General features: G+C 36.4%; 2 protein-coding genes across 3 annotated transcripts in view; one reads left to right on the plus strand and one right to left on the minus strand.

The window, feature by feature from the left end:
- Positions 1-5,446, plus strand: part of GPRC5B (G protein-coupled receptor class C group 5 member B) — a 28,690-nt gene extending 23,244 nt beyond the window's left edge. For both annotated transcript variants that reach the window (XM_052001661.1, XM_052001667.1), the window contains 2 exons: positions 446-558; positions 2,011-5,446. In XM_052001661.1, coding sequence (XP_051857621.1) covers positions 446-558; positions 2,011-2,055 — 158 coding nt within the window. In that variant the 3' untranslated portion in view covers positions 2,056-5,446. The remainder of the gene's footprint in view (positions 1-445; positions 559-2,010) is intronic.
- The window catches only part of IQCK (IQ motif containing K), a 140,404-nt gene continuing 123,914 nt past the window's right edge, over positions 5,367-21,856 (minus strand). The window contains exon 9 of the mRNA XM_052001680.1: positions 5,367-6,292. Within this exon, the coding sequence (XP_051857640.1) occupies positions 6,177-6,292 (116 nt within the window). The 3' untranslated portion in view covers positions 5,367-6,176. The remainder of the gene's footprint in view (positions 6,293-21,856) is intronic.

The following is a 21,856-nucleotide window of genomic DNA, read 5'->3' on the forward strand; positions in this document are numbered from 1 at the left end:
CTTCAACCAAAGACTTTAGGTTTCTTTTGTCTTCTCATCCCTAGCTTCTAGGATAGTGGCTGACACATAGTAGGCACTAAAAGACACAGTATCCTTTTGTCAGCAACCTATGGGAAGATACGTATTATCATCTTGGCCCGGCAGAATATTGAGTAGACTTGTAGCAAGTAACAAGGACTGGAAGTTCAAGCCTCTCTCCCACAAATGCCAGGCAGTTTACTAACTTAGGGACAAACTTTCCAAACTCCACAAATGCCTGACTAGCTAGAAAAGGAGACTGGGAACAAAGCTTCTTTGTGATTTTTGTTTTTTGCCTGGCATGTGATGAGGGGAGGGTGAACTGTGGGGGCAGGAGCAGGGTGTTGATGCATCAGGAGGAAAACAGCCACCAAAAAAAAAAAAAAAAAAATCGTATCTCCCTTTTTTTTTCTCTTTCCCGTTTCAGCTCTACGAACTGCAGGATTTCGAAATGGTAGTCTGGCAAACCGACCCAGTGCTCCATTTAGAAGCAATGTTTATCAGCCCACTGAGATGGCAGTTGTGCTAAATGGTGGGACTGTAAGTATCAAAATGTAATGCTATGGCAGGAAGCTTACATATGTACAGTCCTGGGGAACAGCTTCATTGGGGATAAATGGCACCGTTTAAACTGCTTGCTCTTTTTAAAAGACAAAAGCTAAAAATTACATCACTTGCAGCTAGTATGCATGCAATGCTTACATTTTTCTCTCCCCCAGTCCCTTCCATATATTTAAAATAATGTCCACCTGAATTTAATCAATTTATATGTTAGTTTGGGACTATTGAGACTATTCCATATCATCAGTAGTCCCCAACAGTATAAATAAGCCAGTAAGCAACCTCCCAGAATCTATTCTTTACCTTCAGCTGTGTCTGCTGATTCACCTTTTGAGAAAGGCCAGCCAACTTAAAATTATAATCTTTTCCAGATTTTGTTGATCAGCCTAGCTCAGATTTCCCTCTTTCACTCTGTCAACCTGTGTGCCCAAAGGGTCAGCACTGGGAATTCCCTGGAAAGAGGTCCCGTAAGACTCGGAGAGCTTGCTCACATGGAGGTCACCATTTCCTCCCCTCAGATATGGTTTGGCCTGTCAGTATGTTAAAGCCTTGCTCTGTTCTCATGGCAAGAATGGGTTAGCTAGCTGATGCCAAACAAATCTTTCAAGAACATGGTCATGGCCATTTTCCTTTTCTGGAAGCATTTTCTTTTTCTGTAGCAATCCAGAGAGGAATTCTCATCTCCACATTTAATTTTAAACATGGCTATGTGCTTCTTTAAAAAAAAAAAAATTCATAAGCCTGTTTACACATGTCAAGTACATTTCCATTCTTTAAATCATGTGCCGACTCCATAACTCAACCTTTACATGAACCGATGATTGGGGTTCTTTAGTGAATGTACATTGAGCACAGGAAACTAGGTTTTATTTAGATGTTTTGCTCTTTTACTTTTGAGTGGGATTTCACAGATTAGCTGGGCAGAAGAGCAGAAATAAACAGCAATATGGATTAGCCTTTATGAGGTGAACTAATCTCTGTCATGAGTGTTTGGTCTCCAGGCCATCAGTAAATATGATTTGGAATCAGGCCTTGGATACACCTTGGTTAGTCGATGACTGTTTAAATCCACCCGTTTCTATCCAGCGTGGATAAATATGCCACAGGGCAGTAGCTCAAAATGAGGGGAAAGGTTTGTAGATGTAGAATTAAGAGTCATTTAGGCCATTTTCATGGTGGGCTGGTAAGGAAATGTTTTACTATTAAAGGATAAAGTTTTTTGGATGAAGAAGTTTCACTGGATAAGAAAATAATCCCTTTCCACTATGCTTACATTTATTTCTTGAGCTCTGCTTTGTTTGGCCAATTTGAAAACTGCTTACTGAATCATTTATTTCTCCTAATGACTTAATTTCTAACAGTGCATATGTTGACATTGACTTTGGAAAAGCATCGAGTTCATAGTTATAGATTTGTTATCCTTATTTCCAGATCCCAACTGCTCCGCCAAGTTACACTGGAAGACACCTCTGGTGAAAGGCTTTTACAAAGTTCCAGAGAATAAGAATCTCTATTACAGATTTTATTCCCTGGCTGAGTCTTTCTGGGGGAGAAATCAATAACAGTGGCGGAACAAAGTCATCCGCTCATCCTGGAGCTTTCAGAATCCCAGATAATGGGGTTTCATGTAAATGTGAACACTGGTAAACTGATAAGCTAACCACCCACAAAATACCAAACCAACCAACAATTTTGCAAACTAAAGCAAAGCTAATTTCTTGTAGAATTAGGCTCACTCTTAAACTGCAACAGGGGAGACTGCATCCTCCAAGTGTAGAAGAACCAAAGTCACAGTAACTGATAAGCAGGCCTGATTTATTTTGAGTGCAGGTTTCCTTGTAGGGCCTCTCCCAATGGCAAGTATTGGATCCAGACTGCCTCCCTCATGAGATTGATACTTGGGCTTTCCCATTTGTTTGCTAGTTGGTTTATGTGTTGCCGGGGGTCAGAGAGAATAATTTGGTTATGGGTTTTGAGAGTGTGTATTTGCAGATGTACTTAGATTAATGGGGTGAGGGTGGGGTTCCTGGTTAACACTGAGAGAAGCATTGTATTACCGTGAAAATGCAAGAAACTCTTTTAAGTGAAGTCTTCCCCTGACATTCTGAAGAAATGGTCTCTGGTTGTTTGTTTGTGGATCACATTTAACATGGTGGTGGACTGGTGGTCATTTTTTTTATGCCCCATACCTGTGATATTTGAATTAGGACAAGCCCCAAAGTGGAGCCAGAAGTAGACATGACCTGTGTCATGTGGCACCAGAATGAAATTCTCAATGATAACAAGCTTCTCTCCTCCCATCCCACAACCCCAGAAGCTGACCTGAGAATCTGGTAGTATAAGCATTTTTCTAATTTATCTATATTTTGTTTCTAAATGTGCTGATTGGGACCAGCAGCTCAGAAAGCCAGAGGGATGAGCTGTAAGAGGTTTGCCACTGACCTATGTGCTGTGGCCTTTTCAATCCTATAAGATCAGTATCAAGGATTCTACTATTTAGTAATGCAAGGAACTTGTGTTCCTTATATTAAGGGAGTGGGATCTCCAAGACAAGGAACATTTTCGTTTGTGGATTTTTTTTTGTTTTTTTGGGTGTTGGAGTAGAGAAGAAGTTTGTTAGCTGTTTTTTATCTTGGTTACCTGCAAGTTTTCTGAAAGTGGTTATTTCAAAACCCATTACTTCTGCCATAGTTTCCATCTGTCTTCAGCAAATCATCCTGTTTATTATTATTTAACATTTATTTAATGCATATCCAACATTAAAAACATTGTGGTCTCATTGTTTTAATTAACATGATCTGCAGCTTTCTTAAATGCCTAAAGCAAGATTTTAACCTGACAGTATTGGATATATAAATGATGGGTTCTTTTGCTATGTAGCATAAGCTATAAGAAATCCATTCTGTTTTCTAGCCTTTTTTAAAATAAGAAAAAAAAAAAGGTAAGCCACAAAAAAAAAAAAAAAAACATGTAAAAGGTCAATGGTTGGGGGAAAAAATGGTCACTGATTTTATAAACTTAATACATCTATGCTAAATAATTATAAAACCTCTTAATTTTTTTTCTATATCTGATTTTGGCTGTGCCCTACAAGCCCTTCACCCTTTGCATAGCCCTGGGGGAAATGAGATTGATTATTGCCATTCTTGCCGTGATCAGCTTGCAAGTTATTTTTTTCTCCTTTCTGCAAGTTCATTTCCCTTTTTGCCATGCATGTGAAAGAAAGCATGGCATGAGAGTGCCTGCCCCCATCATATCTCATTTCCAGTATCAGCCCTGGGAGCATGCGCTTGCTTTTAGACAACCAGACACCTGACTTTAGCCTTTAGTGTGTGTTTGGGAAGGTGATTATTAGATGGTTTGGAAATTTAAATATTTTGGGGAGGGGGAATGTTAGGAAAAAGGGTGGGGGGTGGGGTGGGATGTTGCATGCAGAACCCATTATTCTAAAAATAAAGAAATCTCCTAATGCCTCAGTCTAATCCAATTAAAAACAAGTGTTACACATTCTTGTGCCAGGAAATGGTTACTTATCCCAGCTCTATGAAGTCATTTGGAGTTGTAGAATGCCAACAGTGACATTTGCCTGCAAAAAAAGTCTCACTTTCAGAAAGGAACCATTAACGATGTAACTTTCCTCTAAGCTGTTATCAAAATGTCTAAGGTGACTATGGCCTAGATGCAGGAGTGGTTTCTCTGTGTAAATGCTACTGCTGGAAAGTAACATTCACTACAATAAAAATGAAAGTGTTTATAGTCCTCGGACAATTTTTTTTTCAGACAGTTATCAGATGTGTTTTTAAGGTTCTGTTTTTGGCAGGGTTTAAAGATGGGAATGAGCTAATAAATTGTAATTTGGGGTGGAGAAGTGGTAATCCCAGAAAAGAGAAGATCATTGTTTTCCTAATAACCTCACATGACTCGTACAAAGATCTTTGCCTGGCCTAGGTCTTTGATAGCAACTGCCCCAGAAAGCAAAGTGTGACAAAGCATCTCTGTTTATTATGGCACCTCCAGTTATTATTTGTGTAAACAAGACGTGTTTATTTTTAACTTTGGGTAAAATGACCTACAAGTTGCACATCCATGATTAAAACACACAATTGTAAGCACAAATTATAAATCTTTTAGCATTAAGTTATCAAAAGCCACTCTGGGGCCATAAAAGCCACCATGTCCCTTTTGGGTGTAAGACTGGATTCATCCCAGTTTTCACCTCTCTGCAGATGGAGAACAGCAATTCTGAAACTCTACAACACTTTCACTTTGTGAAAGAATGTTGTAGTATTTAAAATGTGGTTCTTCCATGGTTTAAGAGAAATCAGATGAAGTCGTGGGTTCTGTGCACACTCCATGGGCTCCTGGGGGCATCCCCTTGATTCTGGAAAAAGGTACTGCTTAATTGTCCTTGAAAGAGTGCCTTTTTCACTCAGAATTAACCAGGTCATCTCTTGGTTGATGACAGATGACTTTGGCTCCTCAGGCCTAACCAAAAGCTGTGCAAAAAAGGGAACATAGTAGCTTTTATAATCAAATGATTCGACTTATTATACCAGCTTACAGGATTACCCAGCAGGTGCTTTTTATTAATTAAGAGCAGACGTTCACTTTTGATAGATAATATATATTTATTAAATGTATTAATGTGTGTTTTATAATGTACTTTTCCTGCCCCTCCCCATCCTGCTGCTGACCGTTGCATACTTACAAAGAACACCTTTAGAGAATTTTCAAGACAATCAATGTGTACCATAAATGACTGTATATAAGAATACAAATTAAGAAGGTTGTAAAGCATGGGCAGATATGTTTTATTTTCAAAATGCTGTTCTTAACAAAAAATAAAGGCTTTACTATTTACGTACAATGTTTGTTGTTAACTTGTTAAACTAACAATACCTTTTGTCAAAATCTGGTCCTATGGGTAGTCTCAGCAGTTTAGATGCAGTGACCTCAGATATTACAAATGGGAGAATAAATGCGGATTTGATATTAATTTTAGCAGGACAGTAAAAGATATCCCCAATACTTTAGGCCAAGAGGTTTTAGCTAAAAACTTATTCTGGCTGGTCTCTTCTTTTTTTATTGCTTTCATTTGTACTCTATAGATTCTAGTAAATGTTAAAGATTGTCATGACCCAAAAAAAGTTGTTCTCTTTTGAAATTAGCTACTTCAATAGCAAAAGAGTTTAAAATGAGTAGATACTTGTTGAAAACTATATGTAGCTTCAGGGAAAGAAAACCAGAATTCCCAGGTTTGAAATCTCAGTTTAAAAAGATGGAAAAACAGATTTGAATGCTTAAAGAAAACTGGAAAATAGCACACTGCTAATAAACTGGATTACATTATCTATTAGCACTAGGGATGGGCAGTTAAGAGTACCAATGTCGCTCGATTTTTCAGAAACAGTTTTATACCATAGAAGGGAAACATTTAGACCAGTGACTGAAAGAAAAATATCCTGTTTGGGGGAAAGCTCCAGAGAAAAAATGAGAGTAATTTTGTACACAATCAATTACACCTGCCTATAAAGCTGTGTTTTTGATGTGTTCATCAGTGACATTTCATTTTGCCAGCATACAGGGAATTCTTATGTCTAAAACTTAGAAACAGAAGAGGCAGCTAGCATTTGTTTGCTCAGAGCATCTCTAATGGGGTTTGATTCAGGCTGCAGAGTAGGAGGCTCTTCTTCATCCTCTAAAGTGCATTTCACTGTAACAGAAAGAAGACTCATTTTAAAAAAAAGACACTGGGGAAATACTTTCTAATAAGGACATTACAAATATAAGACATGATTCTTACGATGTGCTTGTGTTTGGGGAATGAGTACTTTATGCACTGCCTAGCATTAAAAGTTTAAAACATCACATCAAAAACCTTCAAACTGAATTTGTTTCCCAGATTCATTTCAAGTAAAGGTCAAAAGTGTTATTTTCAGGTCTTGTAGCTTTGAGGAAGTTTTACTGAAATATATGGCAGATTTCAGTTTCACAACTCAACACATTTTCCCCACCCCCAAAGAAAATCAGGATATCGCTGAGGACAACAACAAGGTCAATGGAGATTCATTTCTTGTATGTCACAATCTGGGCAAGAATGTGATCCAGGTGATTTCCCCTGTTCTGCCAAACAGGAAAGACAGCCAAAGACAGAGCTGGGTTGTTTGTGAAAGTAATCAGTCCTAAACAGATAAAAGCCTCCCCACATGTACTCCCCAAAGGGGGAGAAAATGAAGCTCAAGTGAAAATTAACTCTTGTTAGTTTGTGTTGCTACTAGCATTTTTGCCTGCCCATTATACTTCATACAGAACTTAACCATATGCCCTCCTTTACAGATGAGGCACTGTTGATAGACAGTATTTATTTCACCTAATAAGGAGGAATTGTGCTTTAGTTCTCTATCCTGGGGTTCCCCTGCACGAGGTAAAATTAGCCATTCTTGGGTGAATTGGCATGGCTGAGCATAGTCTGTGCTTATGGAGCATAAGTGAATGGTACTGCTTTTTAACCTGTCCAAAATATACTGGTCCTGAACAAGGTTTGGACACCTGACATTAGTGTCAATAGCAACACAGGCAATTCCAGTGAGCTAATTAGCCGCAACAAGTAGTTCTCTTCATTGCTTAAGGGTTCAGAAAAACCTGCCTTTAGAAATAGCTACACTGAGAGGACAAGCCTGGAAAAGAATGGACATTTGCTTGCCTTTGCTACTGATGTATATGTCATGTTACTGAACATCAGCCTGGAATTTTGATCTGCTTGACTTCTCTTGTGGAAGTCACTGGGTTTTACTGCTAAATTCCTACAAAGCTTTTTTTTTTTTTCCTCTTGTGAATTTGTTAAAATTAATAGAGGTATTTAAACCCTCTTCTTGAATATTTTGAACATTGTAATCCATCATGTAATGTAAAGACTGATTTCTTAGTGTTCTGGTCCATCATCTTATACACTCATATAATCACAAAACTAGAAACAAGTTGAAGCTTACTCCACTAAGCAACACTGTGTCCTGCTGATCTTTTCACACATGCTTAACCAAGTCCTAATTTTTTTCAACTTGTGCACAAAAACACTGGCAGATATCAAAACTGCCTGGTATTCTGAAAAATTAATCTACTTTGGGAAACAAAGAATTAGTAAGTAGCTTACTTAGAATTGCACTCTATTTAAAAGAGAGCAGTGTTCAGGTCTTTGCCAAGCTACAGAATCTGAACTTGGCTTCAAAGCAATAGGCAACTTCAAAGCAATAGGGAAAGAGGATAATGAATGTTAAATTAGCATTACATCTAATTTTTTTTTTTTTGCATTGAAGAAATACAGAGAATTATACCCAATTTGTGGATTATTGTCAGAAACAAGATATTAAGAGAAAGGTTAGAAGCATATTGTTACATAGGATCTCCCAACAATGTACCAATGTGCATACATCTACTTTAGCTGATCTCGGGCCATGAATAAAATAAATCAGAATTGAAATAGGTTTTAGAGATCATTTAGTCCAGAGGTGTCAAACATGAGGTCTGAACTCTTCTGAAGTTCAAACCAGATGAAAATGTAATTGAAAAATATATAATAAAACACAAATAATAATATATTTTTAAACTAAGTATGTGGCCCACAAAGATCCTTCTATTCAGTTTAGTCATTCTGATTCCTATTTGAGTTTGATCTTGATCTAGTTAAACTTTGATGCATGAATCCCTTTTACAATGTTCCTGCAAGTGATCCTCCAGTTCCACTTGGAGACTTCTGTCAAGCAACTGTTGATATTTTTGTTGTTACAATAGCTAGCCACACGAAATTTAAATAGATCTTAAAGTGTGAGGGTACTTGGCATTTCCTCAGCTATTTTATTATTTATGATATGACATATTTTACATATATATATAAGGTACGATAACCTTTTACTCTAGGAAATATGACTGCATCAGGTATGAAAAAAAAAATGCCAAGTTGGTTAGTGAGTTGGTGAGTTTCCTCTTCATCTTTAGTTTCTTTAGAAAATTTCCTTTACACTTTGGAATGATTTGTGTTGTCAGAATGTTCACCTTGAAAGTATCCCTAAACTTCTTGGGCTAGTTTCACCTCTAGAATTTGGGGCCATGATTTGCATCTTTTGAAATCTTTTCCCAAATCTGGAGTGTGTAGCAAACTGATTTTTCTCTTTTTTATTTGTAAAATATTCTGAAAAGATCATGTTTTTCCAAGGTTCCTGTCCTTTCTACTTTGGTAATCATGTTCTTCACAGTGAGCAGAACTAGGTCCAGCCCATCGGTTCCCATGACCTCCTGCCTTTGAAGTAGGAAATTATTATGAATGCAAGCCAAGCATTTATTTGGGGCTCTGATTCTTACAGCCCTCCAGCAGAGAAAAAGCTAAAGAATAGAACATTGAGGACAAGCATTGTTAAGAAATAGGAGGAGGAGGAGCCTTCCCAGCAGACAAAAGAAAGAGAGAGGTTAGAAAAGTAGAAAGTGCTGGGCTTGGACTCAGAAGGCTTCCAAGTTCAAGTTCTAACTGTTACTTTATTATCATGTGACCTCAGGCAAACCACTTCACCTTTTTAGTCTCCTTTAACTAAAGAAGAAGAGCTGGCCTAGAGTAGGACCACTCCTCCTCCTCCTGCACCATGGACAAAGTTCTTTTTAACCTTACTCTGTGTCTGTGGAAAAGAAGATGACAATACTACGGAGGCCTCTCACTATTACACCCAAGAAAATAACTAGAAGATAAAAGTGCTAAATGTTATTACTTTTAGATGTGAACTATTAAATTACTGGAGGCACCTAGATGGCTCAATGGATAAAACATGAATCAGGATCTAATCCAACCTCAGACACTCACTGGCTGCGTGAGCCTGGGCAAGTCATTTTACCTGTGCTTGTCTTAATGCACTGTCAAGTATCTTTGCCAAGGAAACCCCAAAGACAGAATTGGCAGGCTATGGTCCATGGGGTCAAGATGGAGGAATCACTCATGTTAAGTCATGACAACATGACTACTTTATGCAAAGCAGTGTACTGATTGGGGGAGATATAAAGTTTAGATAAGACAGTCTTTACTCTCATCAAGGCCAAGTCTAAAAATGCTTCTTTACAATGAATGTTTTAATCTTTTTTAAAAAATAAAGCTTATTTTTAAAATATATACATGGATAATTTTTAACATTCACTCTTACAAAACCTTGTGTTCCAAATTTTTTTCCCCTTCCTTTGCTCCCAACCCCTCCCCTAGATGGCAAATAATCCAATATATGTTAAATACGTGGAATTCTTCTACACATATATTCAAAAATATGCTGCACAAGAAAAATAAGATAAAAAAGGAAAAAATGAGAAAACAAAATGCAAATAAACAACAACAAAAAAGGTGAAAATATGTTGTAATCCATGTTCAGTCCCCACAGATCTCTCTCTGGGTACAGATGGCTCCATCACAAGACCATTGGAACTGGCCTGAATCATCTCATTGTTGAAGAGAGCCCCGTCCATCAGAACTGATTAGGTTACTATGAGTGTTAGAACACCTCATTACAGATTAATAGAGCTGAACTAGTCATGGAACCACTAGGCCTTTAGATGTCAACATCTGGGGAGTGGGGTGCTTCTTTCTCTCCTATGGGCTCCAGTCACTTCACCTAACTGGCTCAGTCCTTCACACATGCATCATGCTGCCTTGTCACCCTGAGCTATGGCTCTCCACATTGCCAAGGCTTATTTCACTTGGCCTGAGGAAGCAGGAGAACTGAGAGCAATATGTATTGAGGAAAGGGGAGGAATCAGAAATCAATTTTACTGGTGGCTTTTATCTCTTGTGTAATCTGAGTCCCTACTTTGTTATCATCAAATTCTCTGTCATAGTCATCTTATTCTTACATTCCTTTCTAGCAATAATTCTGAAGACGCTCCATCTCTTGTCACTCTCCAAGACTGTATCTTCTCTCATACTTTCCAACACACACACACACACACACACACACAGATTCCTTGTCCTTATCATCACCTCTGCTACTATCATTCAACAACTACCTTTCCTCCTTTAAGTTTCACTCACTCAGCAAAAAGCTGGATCTTTGGAACATGATTTTCTCACCCCCTTAGACCTTCGAGATTCCAGTAGAGAAGAGCAGTGATTTTTCCACACATTCCATCTCAGCACTCCAACATTTTTACCGGCCATACTCCCAAGCCTGGAATCCTCTCCCTTCCCTTCTTTGCCCAGTTAAAAAAGCTAGTGCTTTTCTTCTGTTTTTGCCAATTTGGCCTATTTCTTGTTTGTACATAATTGTCTGCATGCTACCTCCCCTCCCTCCTCCCCCCTTTCCCCCACACACACTAGAATGAACTCCTAAAGAGCACAGATTGTCTTCTGCCTTTCATTGGATCCTCAGGGCTTAGCCCAGTCCCTGTCTTTGGAAAGACCTTAACAAATGTTTATTGACTAAATGACTTATTTGTCATCAGTGAACTGTTCCTTCTCAGAATAACTAGTTCACAGACTTCTCTCTCCCAATTCTGTCTCCTCTTCAAACAATCTAGACTTTGTAGACAACCTCTCCTCAATTCCCAACACCTCAATGTTCAAATTACTTTTAACCTTCACAAAAGAATAGTTTCCCCACCCTTTACCTCCAATTAAATTGACTTCAAATGCTAAAATTCTCTATTTTAACATTGGAAAATGGATTCTTAATTGTGTCATGAAACCGCCTCCCATTCCTCCCACCCCTGCTTTTGGCATTTAGATGAAGCTTATGAGCCCCTTCTCTCAATAGTGTTTTTCAATGCATAAAATTAAATACACAGAATTACAAAAGAAACTAAGTAAAAATTAAAATGAAATTTTGTTCCTATCCAAGTTCACAGAGGCCCCTGCTATCAATCCATGGACCTCCAGGCTACAATTACAAATCATTTCTATGAAATTGTATTTGTTATCTTCCAGTTGAAAAGCTTTTTGCCATCAGATTGAAGCTGTTTTCTATTCCTGGCTCACAGATGCCAGAAAGCCACTAGCCATGGCATGACCACATAATAAATATGGATGGTAAACACTTAACATTTTCCCTTCCATTTCCCATGTGAATCCTTCCACTCTGTGGGCTTTCTTAAATTATTTTTTTAAATGTGTGCAAATAGCTTTTTTTTAAAATTCATACAATATTCCTTAGAGGGCTAAAAATCAGTTTGGCTAATTGTCGATGTTCTACTGTGGACTTCTGCAGGATGCTTTGAAGAAAACCAATAATTTCAAGTTTAGTTTTTGGCAGATTTTGCTTGTTGCGTGTCTCAGTGCTACTGTATGGGGCAAAAACAAAGCCAATTCAAACAGTGACAAGAGAAGAGCTCAGAAACCCTGAAAGAAGAGCCAGATGAACAGCTGAGGCTACCAAGATGTGGGGACTACTATAAGTATTCACAATGCTAAGATTAACAGTACCTAAATGATTGAGGCCATTATTTCCCCTGAACCTACTCTGTGACCTGGGATGACTATTTCCATTAAACTCACCCCTTAACTCACACCCTCCCCCCAAATAAAGCACAGAGTCATAGATAAAGGATACTTCAACCTAATAACCAGAGCAGAAATTCAAATACAGAATTCAAAAACTAAGACAAGAATTGTTTGAAATGGGCAAGAAAGCCTGAGCAGTAAAGATCCATCCTAAATAAAAATGCTGTAAACACTTATAAATACTGCTATTAAAAAGAAAAACCAATAATGGTCCTACCTAAAAAGGAAATGAAATACACTTCCCTCTTTTCCTCAGAAAAGTTAGGAACTTGGAGAGCAATATGTTGCATATTTTGTCTCATATAGTCACCATCATAATTGTTTTTCCTTATTGTTTTTTCTTTAAATGGAAGAGTTAATAGTAGTAGGAGGAAGATAACAAGAAATAACTGATAAACACAAAAAGCCCTAATAAAATGTTTTTTTAAATTCAAAAATAGATTAAAATAAAAAAACTACTGTCTAGCCAGAGACCAAAAGGGAGACACTAAAAACAAATCAAGAGTACTGGTACAGTATGTCCTTGGGCACAAGGGGAATTAATTATATCAAAACCATCAAATTAAAGTTAGGGAGACCTTGTAAGTAGGTCCACTTGTAAAAGTAAAGTAAAAGAGTTCTGAATAGTAGTAATCAGATTTTCAGACATTATTAGACATTATTAAGTCATTTTAATCTTGCTTGATAAATCCCTAAAACAATAAAGTATTGCCCCAAACAAGACGGTGAACTACAGAAATGTGACCTGTTGTATTATCTATATGCTTAGTCTAAAGGCAAATATACTTTTTTTTTCCTTTTTTGAGATAGCCTATTTTAGCCTAAAGGCCAATATTTTTTTTTTTTGAGACTCCCTATTTTACTCTATTTTCCCTATCTGCTAGATGTGCAGCAGCTACTAAAGGAGTGATCCCACTCCTAACTGGCACATGAGCTTTCCAACCTAGACAAGTTAGCTCCTCAGGTAGTATGGTAGCCAGCCCTTCACTACTGAGGAAGGATATTATTCACCATCTATGTGTGGGACTCTGTACAAACATCCAGCAATTTAGCCCATTGCAGACATGACCACTGAGATGGGCAACAAGATATTTTTTAAATAGTTACATCTCAACCAAAGCACATTCATCCTGCAACTTCACAAATATGGAATATGATTATCCAACCAAAGATCAGAGGCAGGACCAAGGTTTTCTTACTACTAGGCAACATTTGAAAATTATGCCCCTATATTTCTATCATACAGAGAAATTTAGGGTTGGTGAGGCCTTGGGTCATCTAGTTCAACTCCTTCATGTTAAAATTGGAGTAACTAAGGCCTTTATGTATGAAGTAACTTTACTTAAAATACATAGGTATAAAGTATTAGCTGGAATTTGAACTCAGATCTGCTGACTTCCGTGGTGTTCTCTTCTTTAAAATAATAATGGTTCTCTCTGAGCAGGTTTCTTGGGGAGGTTTTCTGGAGGCAGCCTTAGTTTCAGTTCAAAATAATAATCACCGCAAATGCAGCCAGCTGTTAAAATCCAGACATTTCTTTTCTCCTTCCAAGTCTTGGGCCCGGTTAGCTTTCTTAGAGGTCTATCTCTCTGCTTGGTTCCAAGACCTCTTGCAGCTTGTCCTTTGTCTCTGCTTTCTTCAGCCTCCAGCCAGCACAAAAGTGGAAGATGGAATGAATCTGACTTTGCCTCCGAGAGTGGGCTTGTGTATCTCCCAGAATGCTCTTTGGCCCTGAGAGCTTCTTGCTTATATCCTGTACACTGAGTACACACCAAACTTTATATCACAACAAACATTATTTGTTGTATGATTAAATCAATGCTAAACTAGATTTAAACATTGTCTCCTCAATTCCACTTAGTACCTTGTTTCAAATTCTGGCCCATAACATCTCCTTGTAGGATCAGATCAATCATATTGAACCATGCTAAATTAGACAATTATTGTCTCTATCAACTCTAATGAGTTAACACTTTGTAAGGATTCCAACAGACTTCAATTCCAGTACTCTCTCCCATTGTATTTATTTTGGGCATCAATAGAACTTGAATTTTACAAATATTATTATTATACATGAAACGACTTCTTTATTCTGGTTGGTTAAACTAACCAATTATTCCATCTTCTAGAATCTTTGTGCCCTTTAATAAATCTAATTCAACAACTATTCCATAAGACCTATAACAAAATAAATATTATTGTGCCACAGAACTGAAATTTCCTGACATTAATACTATGTGCATTTATAAAATCATGAAAAGATATATTTCCTAAACATATATATATATATATCAACAAAAGAGAAACAGATCAATGAATTAGGCATACAAATAAAAAAGCTAAAAAACCCCAACAAATTAGAAATTCCCAATTAAACATCAAAATAGAAATCTTTAAACTCAAAGGCAATATTAATAAAATTAAAAGTAATAATTATTGCACTATTAAAATAAAAGCTGGTTTTGTTTTCTTAAAAAAAAAAAAGAATAAAATAGATACACCATTGTTTAATTTGATTTTTCTTAAAAGGAAAAAAGAAAACTAAATCACCAGTGCCAAAAAAATGAAAAGGGCTGAATCCACCATTAATAAAGATGAAACTAAAGCAATTATTAGGAGCTATTTTGCCTAATTATGTAAAACTGGCATACTGAATAGATGGATATTTATAAAAATATAAATTGCCCAGGTTAACAAAAAATACAATACTTAAATAATCTTATTTAGAAAAAGAAATTGAAAGCAATAAAGGAAAAGCCTAAGAAAAAATCACCAAGGACCAGATGGATTCACAAGTGAATTCCACCAAATATTTTTTAAAATTAATTGAATCCTATACAAACTATTTGGAAAAACAGGAAAAGGAATCCTACTAAATTCCTTTTAAGATGTAAATCTGGTTTTGATACCTAAACTATGGAGAGCAAAAAGATAAAGAAAGCTATAGGCCAATTTCTCTAATGAATATTGTTGCAATTTTTTTCACAAAATACTAGCAATAGAGATTACAGCAATTTTATCACAAAGATCATGCATTATGACCAGGTGGGATTTATACCAGGATAAAGGACTAGTTTAATATTAGGAAAATTATAACCATAATGACCATGTAGATAACAACAATGGAAAATCATTTAATAATACTAAGATGCAGAAAAAAAACTTAGGACAAAATGGAACAATTGTTCTTATTACAAAACACCAGAAAGCATAGAAATAACAAACTAATAAGTAGTATCTAAAATCAAGAGCAAACATTATTTTTAATAGAGATAAATTAAAAGCATTTCCAATAAGAAGGGAAATGAGGCAAGAATACCCATTAACACCACTATTATTTAATATTGTATTAGAAATGCTGGCTATAGCAATAAGATAAAAAAAGGAATAAAAATAGACAATGAAGAAACAAAACTATCTCTGCAGATGATATGATATTATATTGCAAGAATCCTAGAGAATCATCTTAAAAACTAGTTGAAACAACAATTTTTGCAAAGTTGTAGGATATAAAATAAATCCACATTAGTATTTTTATACATTACCAACAAAAGTCAGCAAGCAGAGATAAAAAGAAATTCTACAGAAAATATAAAATATTTGGAAGCCAAGACAAAACCAGGGACAATAAGAAAACAATTACAAAATACTGTTCACACAAATACAAATCTAAACAATGGAGATATATTAATTGCTCACAGGTCGATTGAGTCAATATAATAAAAATGATAATTCTACTTAATTTACTTATTCAGTGTTATACCAAACTACCAAAGAAATATTTTAAAGAGCTAGAAAAAAAAATAACAAAATTTATTTATAGAACAAAAGGTTAAGAATATTAAGGGAACCAATGGGGGAAAATATGAAGGAAGACAACATAGAAGTACCAGATTTCCAAATATATTACAAAGTGGTAATCATTAAAACAATATGGTACTGGCTAAGAAATAGAGTGGTAGACCAGTGGAATAGATTGGATACACAATTCACAATAGTAAATGACCATACTAATTTAGTATTTGATAAATCCAGAGATTTGGATTTGGGGGCAAGAACTTACCATGTGACAAAAATTGTTAAGAAAACTTAGAAAGCAGTTTGGCAGAAATTAAGCATGGATGGACATCTCACACCACATATCCAAGATAGATGATTTAGACACAAAAGGTAATATAAATAAATTAGGGAAGCATGGAAAAATGTACTTGTCAGAACTATGAATAATGGAAAAATTTATGACCAAACAATATAGAGAAGATCACAGGAAGTAAAATGAATAATTTTGATAACATGAAATTAAAAAGATTTTATGCAAAGAAAACCAATACAACTAGAATGAAGAAAAAAGAAAGGAAGGGAAGAAGGGAGAGAGGGAGGGAGGAAGGAAGGAAGAAAAGAAAGAAGGAAAGGAGGGAAGGAGGGAAAAAGGAAGGAAGAAAAATGCTAAGCAGGATAGTTTCAGAAAAAACTGGGTAGACTTATATAAACAGATGTAATATGAAGTGAGAAGAACCAGAACAACATAGTAATAGTAATGTTTAACAATGATCATATTAAAAAAAAAAAAAACAACAACAACAACACTATTCTAACCAATAGAAGACAATTCCAAAGAACTCCCTGATGAAAAATGCTACCGACCTCCAAAGAGAGAACTGATGACCTTGAACTACAGATTGAAGCATATTTTTTTTCATTTTCTCTCTTTTTCTTGCTTTTTAAAAAATCATGTCTACATGAAAATATATTTTGCATAATTTTAGATGTATAATTGATATGTTTCTTCTCTTCTCAATTGGATAAGAGAGGTGCTAAAGGAAGGGAAAGAATATGGAACTCAAAATATTTTTTTTAAATCATTGTTAAAAATAAAGGAAAAACGTGTCTTTCAATAAAGTAATTCTTCCTTGCCCCAAACCTCCCTGATTCCCTGTGTGTTGTAGTCTATGTAGTTAATTACTTTATCTCTCTCTCTCTCTCTCTCTCTCTCTCTCTCTCTCTCTCTCTCTCTCTCTCTCTCTCTCTCCTGTCTAGTTCTGCCAAGGAATAATGAAATAAAGATAATAAAGAGATATCAAAATGTCCATGTACAAAAATTAATAAATTTTACACACAGGCAAGCTTCTTCAAGCTATACATAAAGCCCATTTTTCTCTTATTTTAGACATAATTCTAAAAATGTAGTTATCTTACTTGTGTGCTTATGGAAGATTCGAAGAAGCAAATTAGGAAGGAGGGAGGTACTAAAAGCAGGCATTCTGACAGCAATGAGAAACTAGGGTGACAAACCCAATAGTGAAGAAAGAGACAGAAATCCTAGAAAACAGACACTAGAATTCATAAAACACCAATCTCAGGACTGTTTAATATAGGAGCAAATTTCCCTGCATAATTTAATATCCTGTGTAGGCATCAATGTATTACAGCAGGATATCATAGCTGATGTTCATCATTATGGCCCTGAGTCATCCAGAAAATGCTAAATGATGCAGCACAGTACAATGGCCTGAACACTAGATTTCAAGCCTGTGGACCTGGGTTTATATTCCAGCTCTGCCATGTACTTCCATATTTTTGATTTAAAAACATATCACCTCTGAGCCTCTCACCTCATTTGAAAATCAAAAACATGCCCCTAATATTCCTCTAAGCTCTAAATCTGTTATTCTTAGATCTTAAGATTTGTTGTTTGTCATTTCAGTCATGTCTGACTCATAGTGACCTCATTCGGGATTTTTTGGGCAAATACACAGGAGTGGTTTGCCCTTTCCTTCTCCAGCTCATTTTACAATTGAAGAAACTGAGGCAAACAGGGTTAAGTGACTTGTCTAGTCTCTAATTGCCCTAGATCCTAAGATTAGTCACTTCATTTCTCTGGGTCTCAGTTTCCTCATCTGTAAAATGAATAGCCTAGATGAGATGAACTCTAAATTCTCTTACAATTTTAAAGTTTTAATAAAAGCTATGATAAGTCCCACTAATAATGATTAAAATAAAACTAGCTTTGGTATTTATGGGAAGCAGCTTGACATGGTAGAGGCAGCTAGGCATTGGATAGAGCACCAGGTCTAGAATTCCCTGAGTTCAAATCCAACCTCAGACACTTACTAAGTGTATGACCCTGGGCTAGTCACTTAACCCTATTTACCTCAGTTTCCTCATCTGTAAAATGACCTGGAGAAGGAAATAGCAAACCACTCCAGTATCTTTTCCAAGAAACCCCAATGGGGTCATGAAGAGTAGGATGTGACTGAAAACTATTGAACAGCATGGCCCGGTAGATTGAAAGCTAGCTTTGGAGCCTGAAAGACCTGAATCTCATCTCTGACACAGAGTATCATTTCCTCTCATTGCTCTAGGCCAGTAGTATCAGTGTGCAATACAAACAGATCTTTGGCCTAAATTTGACTTGGACAATCACAAGCCAACACTTTGTTGTATTGTGTTTGAGTTACTTAAGCATTTCCCAATTACATTTTAATATGGGTCCAGCAGTTCTCAGGACTTTTGCCAGTGCATTGTGGTAGTGGGCCCCGAGTTTGACATCTCCGCCCATGGCAATCCTTTGAGACTATAAATTGCAAAGAACTTGTCAACCTACATTGAGAGAAGGAGATTTCTCACCTGGGAATTGCCTATCCCAATGAAATCATGTAAGTCCAGTTTCTATCTATCTTTTGGTGCTTTCCAAGGAAATCCGAAGTTAACTGGAAAATTCATTTATGTGGAACACCCTATTTTTTAATGCCAAATAAATTAGGTCTTACTTTTGTGTTATTTTAGGAGAAAATCTCAATATTAAAAAAACTTATTAAGTTCCTGGGGAAAATTCTGACCTGACCATTCCACTAACAGTTGCCATGTTTTATTGATTTCCAGACAATATTATTAAAGTATATACTCCCTGTGATACATCCTTTAAGGTTACCATTACATTATGGTAACCTCCTTTTTGTAGGAAAGGGCAGCATCCATAAGTTCAAATGAATTATGGAAGACTGAGAAGGGATCTTAGCATTTAGTTCAACCTGTTCTTTTTACACAGAAACTGAGGTTCACAGAGGTTGTCACTAGGCAGAGGTCATGCAACTATTTGGTAACAAAGCCAGGGTATGAGTCCAGGTTTTCCAGCTCAAGGCTCTTTAAGGAACACCACACTATTAAAGATTCCATTAACTTGATTAATCTAATAGCTTTATGAAGAAGGGCATTAAGACTTGAGGTTTTACAGCTGTGTTTTAAAACAATCACATCTGATATGTCCCAGTCATTGACAACATTTAAAAGTTCCAAGCCTTCAAAAGATGTGTGAGTCATGGGTGTGAATGAATCCTGCAGAATCACATCAGTAGTGTCTTATGACTTTTATTTATCACTACATTCTCAGCTGTTGCTGCTGCCAAGATTAAACCTTCAAAACATCCAAAGCATTTTGAATTAGCTTGAGGTAAACAATCTACATCCAATTCTGATTAACAATGCTTTTGTATTTAAATGCTGTTTTTAAAAAAATAAAAATTCTCTTCATTTTGGTACTGCTTCTCTTGATCATTTAATACTTTTTCATAGTTTTAAAATATATACTTAAATAATTGATGCAGTATTGACTAGTTTCAAGACTAAAATTCTTGAATCAAAATAGTAAAGATAATATTGAATTTTTTAAAATCCAATTTACAAATTTACAGATTTATAATGGGCTTAAATGAGGTGGGAGGAAAGGAGGAAAGAGGGAGAGCACACATTCCAGAGGATTTGACCACAGTGTTCCTTTTAATAGCAACTCCTATGATATATCTAAAATATACCTCAATCAGAACTACCTCAAATAAATTGAGAGACTGTATATTGACATAGAAACTAATTGGGGGAGAGAGGGTTAAAATAACATTTTTAGAGGAATCTACATTTTTCATTAAATCTTTACCATGTTTTTTTTTTTCTGGAAACATCAAAACTACTTATTATAACTTGATATCATAGGGACAGAACCTCGATCTAGTATAAGGAACTTTCAGGTGAAGAAATTCCCTCTATCTAGCTTGCTCTGCATCAGTCAACTGAAGGTGAGTATATAAGTGACTTATCCAAGTTTACTCAGCCAGTACATATCAGAGAGAGTACTTAAACACAAATCTTCTTGCTTTTGAGATCAGCTTTATATTCACTATGACAGACTGCCTAATTTTATAAGTTAACCCCTCCACATTGCAGAGATTGGGGGTACAGTACACCCATGACCTAGACAATTTTCATAAACAAATTTTTGGCCCTCTATATCAGAGAAGAAGTCTGATTTTTTTTAATGGGGTGTTTTCAATGCCTCATTATAAAATTTGAGTTGATACTAAACAGTACTAAGCATATATGTTATGCATTTCTGAGTTTTTAAACTTTTTCTAGATCATCTGTTGGCCTTTGCACATCATCTGTGGCTTCTACAAAACTTTCCAAAATTCACATTTAATTTCTTATGTTGACCCACAATATATTGAAACTTCAATGAATAAAGTCATAATGAGGAAGGGATAATTGTACAAGGATACCTCCAACAAGGATCTCTACTGCTACTGTAGATAATAAAACAACAATATAATATAATAATAAGCCCTAATAGACCAAAATAAAACTTCACCATAAAACAAAGTAAATCTATTGAGATGAAAACTCCCTCCTCCTTCTAACTGGTAGAGAGCTTAGAGAAATCCACGCAGAAGTCATAATACTTCTGCTAATCAGAAACCTTTATGGAAAGGTTCACCAAAGTGCCAGCTATTCAATAAGTGCTTTCCTCCAACCTCACATAAATTCTATCTTCTGCCCCAACTAAAAAAATTGGGTAAAGTAGTATTACTTGCCTTTGTTTTGGTGAGGGAGAGATTACAGTGAAGTTCTCGTGGAAGTCTTATATCCTTAACACTCACTCTCCCCCCCCCCCCCACCATGTCTACTGTGACTAGGAAGAGTGTGTTAGGGCAGTTCCCTTTCACCCTGCTTGCCAAGTGAGAAACATCAAGTCTCTATGGCAGAAAAAGGTCAATTTACAGAGAGTAAAGTAGATAAGACCAAAGCTATAATAAGAAATTCTGTTGCCTTGAGCTGGCAAAATGAATATGTAGGGACAAGTACAAAAAGTGACTTCAAGTAACTTTTAAAATAAATTTAGTTGGAGTTGGATAGATGCCTGTGGAGAGATCCTAGGACAGACAGTCCCCTGGAAGGAAAGACTCTAAGACACCACCTCTGGGAGAGGAGAAAAAGAGTAAAACAGAATAAGTCAAGAAAGCTTGGAAAGGGTCCACAATCCAACCTTGACCAGCAAGAACCAGCTTTTCCCTTTACTTGTGCTACAGCAAAGCCCCAGCTCTTCATCCAGAATTCTCACTCCAGCCTTAGGATTTACAGAGTGGAAGTACCCTCCAGGCCTGTGACCCTTCCTTCTGATTGAATGCCTCCTCTCAGAATTTCCATTTCAGGGACAGAGCCTAGCCATCCTGTTCATCCTCTTTCTGCTAGGATGCAGAACCAACAGAGAACTTTGAAGCACCAGGACCATAGGCCAAAGGACCTGCTAGAAGAGGACAAGAAAATACTCCTTTGGCTGCTGATCATCCTCCTGATTTATTCAGTTGTTTCTTTGTGCTAGAGTTCAAGTGTTGCCTGTGCTTTGTAAATTTCAGTATGCTGCGTTAAAGCTCTTATTGTTCTACCCTAGTTATATCTCTTGGTATCACAATTACTAAAATTGTAATTTTA

Source organism: Antechinus flavipes, chromosome 1, assembly GCF_016432865.1.
Source record: "Antechinus flavipes isolate AdamAnt ecotype Samford, QLD, Australia chromosome 1, AdamAnt_v2, whole genome shotgun sequence".
NCBI lineage: Eukaryota > Metazoa > Chordata > Mammalia > Dasyuromorphia > Dasyuridae > Antechinus > Antechinus flavipes.